Source organism: Limulus polyphemus, unplaced genomic scaffold (assembly GCF_000517525.1).
Source record: "Limulus polyphemus unplaced genomic scaffold, Limulus_polyphemus-2.1.2 Scaffold3147, whole genome shotgun sequence".
Lineage (NCBI taxonomy): Eukaryota > Metazoa > Arthropoda > Merostomata > Xiphosura > Limulidae > Limulus > Limulus polyphemus.
This window is the reverse complement of record NW_013668757.1, coordinates 35,788-41,641: the sequence shown is the minus strand read 5'-3', so window position 1 is coordinate 41,641 and position 5,854 is coordinate 35,788. Positions and strand designations below refer to the sequence as shown.

Here is a 5,854-nt window from a genome sequence, read left to right as displayed (position 1 = left end):
AGTTATATACAAGGGTTTTCTACAACCCGAACATTTTTACATATAAAATGTGACCAGTGTTTGTTTTTTTTTATAAAGACTGAGCACATATAATGAATTTTATGGTTTTCGAGAAGCTGGTAGTTGGTTTCTAGAAATTTACACAAATCTACATATTAGGTATATTTGCACGGACATCTCTAATTTTGAACTGATACACTAAAGGGATGGGAGCTAGTAAATAGCACCCATAGCCAACTTTTGGGTTACTCTTGTATGACCAAACAGTCAGAGTTCCAGTACTTTTAGAGCACACCCATGGCCCCAAAGTGTAAAGCTTATTTTTCACAGCAATGGGATGTGTGTGTGAAAAATTAACTGTTGAATTCACATTCTGGGCACGCTAACCAGTAGCCAAAGCTGATACAAGTTTATAATGTACTAAAGTGCTATGGTAATAAATGTGTAAAAATATACATACATATATGTATAAAACATACTTAAATAAATCTTGGGAGTACAAAAACTTACAATTCTAGCTTGAACTATTCGCTCCAAGGAAGTAAGTCCATCCGTACAACATTCTCTTGTTAAGACAACAAATTCAGAGAGAACATTGCGACAGAATAAATACAGAGCTGTTCCAAAGGTTTCTGTGTGTATATATATCAAAAAGAACTTGTAAGGAAGGCTTACAATCATATTCTGACAGAAAGCAAAAATAAGATAACACTGAGAAATATTATTTACTTTAAGCTAATGGCAAAAATCAGATTGTTAAAATAATTAAAAACATGTAACTACACAAAATGCTATTTTATCAACAGATCTGAACAGACCCTTAATATATTGTGTATGTGTATGTATTTGTTTGGTACACCAGAATTAGAACTGTAGCATATAATTATTAAAGAAATGTTTCATTAACCCATAATCATCACTAAATCTAAATGTGATTTTATACAGCACAAAACAGCATTACTATACTTGAATTAAAATCTAAGTTGCTATATAAAAACATTAGAATTAACATCTTTCTCTATGCTATGTGTTCAAAATCTCTAAAAAAAAAACTATAATCTTGCAATCAAGAAAAAAATAAATCAAAACAGCTTGAAAGAAAAGCAAAAAAAAATCCAGTGTCAAATGTTATATGCAGACAAACTTGGTTAATTTCACTAAAATTAATGATTTCAAGATCAGTTTAATGCACTGCAAAAATCATAGTAACAGTAGTGTGAATTTTCTAGAAATCCATATAGCCACATATTTCTTTTTATGTCCTTTAACAAAAAAAAAGGAGATCCTACCACATACAAACTGTAAGTAATGTTCCATATGTCCACTTTCCATGCCATTTTATTCCGGTATTACTCCAGCATTATTAGCTATGTAATGATCTCTTTAAACACTGATAAGTTTGTTTTAGCCAATCAATTTAAAGTTCAAATGAATAATAAAATCATGAAGGTGCAATAGTTCTCACTTTTAAGAGACTGGCATTTTCGAAGGTTGTATTAAAACCTTAAATTTATAACCTTATGCAAAATATTTACTTTATAATTTTGAAAGGACATAATATCAAATCTACAAATATATTATATAATTTGTAACCTCCAAAAAGTTATTTCTTGAATTTAAATCATCTCTAAAATGTCTTAGATCAAAAGAGGTTAGAGACATTTCTGTATTCCAAGGGAATTGGTAGCTACCTTCATCTTGGTGATGGATGTATATTCTTGTGTGTTTAACGCACAACATTTAAGTGTAACAAAAAAATTACAACTTTAAAACAACATTGCTATTTTGAAGGTTAATAACTTCCATTAGGGGCTTGAAAACATATATTAAATGTAAAAAAAAAGGTTACAAATCATCAAGATTTTATTCATTTATTCTTAACTTTTCAGAAAGGAAATTACACTCTTCTTTTTTATTATGAACCTTGAAACATAACCCTAACTAGAGAAAAAAAAAAAAGACTTAATACTTTTTTTTATTTTTCTATCAATCCTTAAGCAACAATTTTCTTACCTGGAGGATTTATAATCAGGGATATGGCATTCCTCAAGTGCTGACGAGCAAAGACATTAACTGTTGCAACAAAGTCTATTCCAGTCCGGACGCTAGCTTCGTTCTAAGTTGAGAATAACAGTAAAATCATTACAAGTTTATGACATTATCATTTCACACCAAACACTGTGATCAGATTTTAGTAAATCATGTGACACATGATTGTTGTATTGTAAGTTCAGAATGCATCAAATTAATAAAACATAGAAAACATAATTGTGGGTTCAATACTTGGTAAAATAAACACAACCATCACAAACTATGATTAAACGTGAACAGAAAACTTAACCAATTATCTTTCTTACCATTTGTTCATATTCTATAACAAGACTCATACAGTTTTTTATTTGAATTTTTCTAATTAGTTAACATCAAAACGAAGAACTCACAACAGAAGACTGCAGAATATCTTGAAACTGATTTATCAGTCGTGTCACTGCTGTTTCTATATTTTCTTCCGTTGGATCTTGGTCTTGTAATATTTGATGTTGGACAAACTCTCTTAGAACAGTTTGACAACGATTGAGAGACTCTGCTTGTCCAAGGAGAATAAGTGTAAGATCTTGGAAAGTCAGAACTCTGGCGACACACATAAATAGGTCACTCAGAAGATCTGTTTAAAATAAAATAAACTGTTACGTGTATATATATACATCATTTCTCAGTGTTACTACTACTAGGAAGTAAGCATACTTCTCAGCAAAGACAACTTTTATTCTAATTCACACCTCATCTCCTGAAATTTATCTCTCTCTCTCTTCTTCTGCAACCTTTCATTTTTAAACATCAGTCTACACTAGTAGTTACATTATCACAAAAGACCTAAAGTGTTATAAAAACAAAAACCTCAAAATCAGCATGTAGTGGAAGAACTGCATGAAAAAAATATTAAAAGGAAGGATCTGTAACTGTAGTATTTCAAACTAAGTTATTTTAAAAAGAAGGATCTGTAACTGTAGTATTTCAAACTAAGTTATTTTAAAAAGAAGGATCTGTAACTGTAGTATTTCAAACTGTTATTTTAAAAAGAAGGATCTGTAACTGTAGTATTTCAAACTAAGTTATTTTAAGAGGAAGGATCTGTAACTGTAGTATTTCAAACTAAGTTATTTTAAAAAGAAGGATCTGTAACTGTAGTATTTCAAACTAAGTTATTTTAAGAGGAAGGATCTGTAACTGTAGTATTTCAAACTAAGTTATTTTAAAAAGAAGGATCTGTAACTGTAGTATTTCAAACTAAGTTATTATCCTTACTAAGTACACACACACACACACATAAAATAATATAGTTGAATGTAAGATCAAAAAACAAAAACACCCAAGTTATCTTAAGACATAATAACTAAAAGCTTAGAAATTTCCAACTTGCATAAAGATTTGTTTGCTTGCTCTTGTAAAACACAAAACGTGTTCTATCACCTACATTATAAGCCTACTGACTTACTTCTTAGACACTTGGGGGCATATAAGGAGATTCAGTAACAAATATATTGCAACAATGAAAATAATAATGGCAGCTTTAGAAGGTTGAAAATTGTAAAACAAAGTGTGCAGTAACTTGAATTTTACAGTTTTTGACACAATCAACTTCAAAAACTAACTATCTTCAAACTTCCTCAGCTGTAAAATAAGCAACATGTACAGAAACCACAGATGTTCGGTCATATTTCATACGTATACAAGTTTCATTTATGCAGGTGAGATGTTTAAATATTACTATCCCCCAAATGACAATTAAAAATACAGTATATAAAAAAATCAAGGTTAGTATTTTGGATCCTTTTATTACTTTATCCAAAACAAAGTAAGTTTTATTGTACAAGCAATTTCAGCTGAGAAAAGAAAAAGATCAGAATTTTTGAAAATGTTGCTTATTTCATAAATAAAAATTCATTGTTGTGTTTCTAGATGTCTGAACCATAAACATTGCATTTCTAGGTATTTAATTTGTTTATAGCTCCTAAACTTGTATTTATTCTTCCCAATCACATTTCAGCATTTTTTTATCAGTATGGCATTTATTTAATGTTTGTGTTTGTCTAACTGTAAAATGTTTGGCTGAAATCACATTTACTGTACTGTCCAGATAGGTTCTGGGCTAGTTCTCAGCTTTAAAAAAGGAACAGGCCTTTTATTGTCAGAAATGGAAGATTTTCTAATTTTGCTGTATGCAAATTAGTTATGCCTTGGAAAATGATGAGATTGGGAGTGGTTATAAGTAATGAAGCAACCTCAAGAGGGCTTGAAATATTTATCTCTTAAATTTGGAGTGGTTATAAGTAATGAAGCAACCTCAAAGAGTTTGAAATACTTCATTACCTATAACCACTCCCAATTTAAGAGATAAACATTACTTATAACCACTCCCAATTTAAGAGATAAATATTTCAAGCCCTCTTGAGGTTGAAGCAACCTCAAGAGGGCTTGAAATATCTATCTCTTAAATAGCTGCGAGATATTTTTTACATTAACAATGTTCTTTTCATTCCTGATAATGATTTTATACCTGTTTGAAAGCTTTTGATATTCAACACTGATGAAGGAAAGACAACTTTCCTTAAATGCTCGAGTCACTTACTTTCCTTTCTGATGAAAGGTACAGAAATATTTTTCTCTGATAAGACATCAGATAATAATGTTGTGGTTCAGCTAGTGTATTAAATTACAGTCTGCAATAGTAAAATATTCTGATAACATAAGTTGTTTTTTTTTAATACTGTTAGGTCTTATGTATCCAAACAACATACACAAACACAATAATTTATCTACTAAGAATAAACTATAATTAGTAGATATACAGGGTATTCAAGAATTTTGTAAACACTTGGTTTGTTGTGCCTGCAATAATAATAATAACGTTAGTTATTTTTTACTTCATTCAATCACTATAGTTTAATATGTGCACCACAAGTTACATGCAAACTATCCAATGTGTGGCAAATCTCCAGCAAATTCTTTAGCAGGAGTAACATTGTGAAGGCTTCTTGGATACACTGATGCAAGTCATCCTTATTCATAAGTGTGGAGGCCAGCATTTTGATTGAATAACAGTAGGTATCAGTTAGAGCAGAGCAGCATTCTGCAGTATAACAAGATAAATATTTCCTCTACAAAAAAAGAACAGCCCAATGACAGCGCAGAGGACAACTGCTGTCCAGATGTTCACCTCAAATTGTCTCTAACATGGTCCAGTGCCGTAAAAAAGACCATGAAACATTATTCTTGTGCATGCAAAAACTGCATGTCTCTATGTTAACGTTTTCCGAGTATGCTTTTTCAAAAGCATTTCCAAGATTCTTACCTTGTAAGTTGATCTCAACCAAAATATCAAACTACCATGCTTGACAAAAGTAATAATGTCACTATATTGAAAGATGATGTCATTTTACACAAGTAAATCTTTGTCAGTCATACCGTATTTTTATGTTTTACAGTAGTAAGCCAACTGTTAAATGACAAAATAAAGAGAAATGTGATGATTATATAGCTAGCCAACTCTCAATGGATACATAAAATGGAAAAAAAAAACTTTAAATCTATGAAAGACAAAATATTTTACTGTTAGTTTTTTTTTCCAAAAACTGTTTCACAACAAAATTTCAGATATTTCACACTTATATATATAATATAATATATTATATATATAAAATAAAAATATATATATATACTAATATTAACTAATTCAATGACAACGAACCCACTTTGAGACTAATAATGGTTGGAGACGGCTTGAATGGGTAATGAAGAAAAACTTTAATATGAGTTTAACATAACAGCAATGTACAATGTTTCAACAAGGTTT

At 30.1% G+C, this 5,854-nt stretch overlaps 1 protein-coding gene across 1 annotated transcript in view; it reads right to left on the bottom strand.

The window, feature by feature from the left end:
- Positions 1–5,854, bottom strand: part of LOC106468752 (large proline-rich protein BAG6-like) — a 41,349-nt gene that overhangs the window by 12,934 nt on the left and 22,561 nt on the right. Inside the window, exons 12-14 of the mRNA XM_022397108.1 lie at positions 2,442–2,665; positions 2,014–2,116; positions 511–632 (exon numbers count right to left, since the gene is read on the bottom strand). Of these exons, the coding sequence (XP_022252816.1) occupies positions 511–632; positions 2,014–2,116; positions 2,442–2,665 (449 nt within the window). The remainder of the gene's footprint in view (positions 1–510; positions 633–2,013; positions 2,117–2,441; positions 2,666–5,854) is intronic.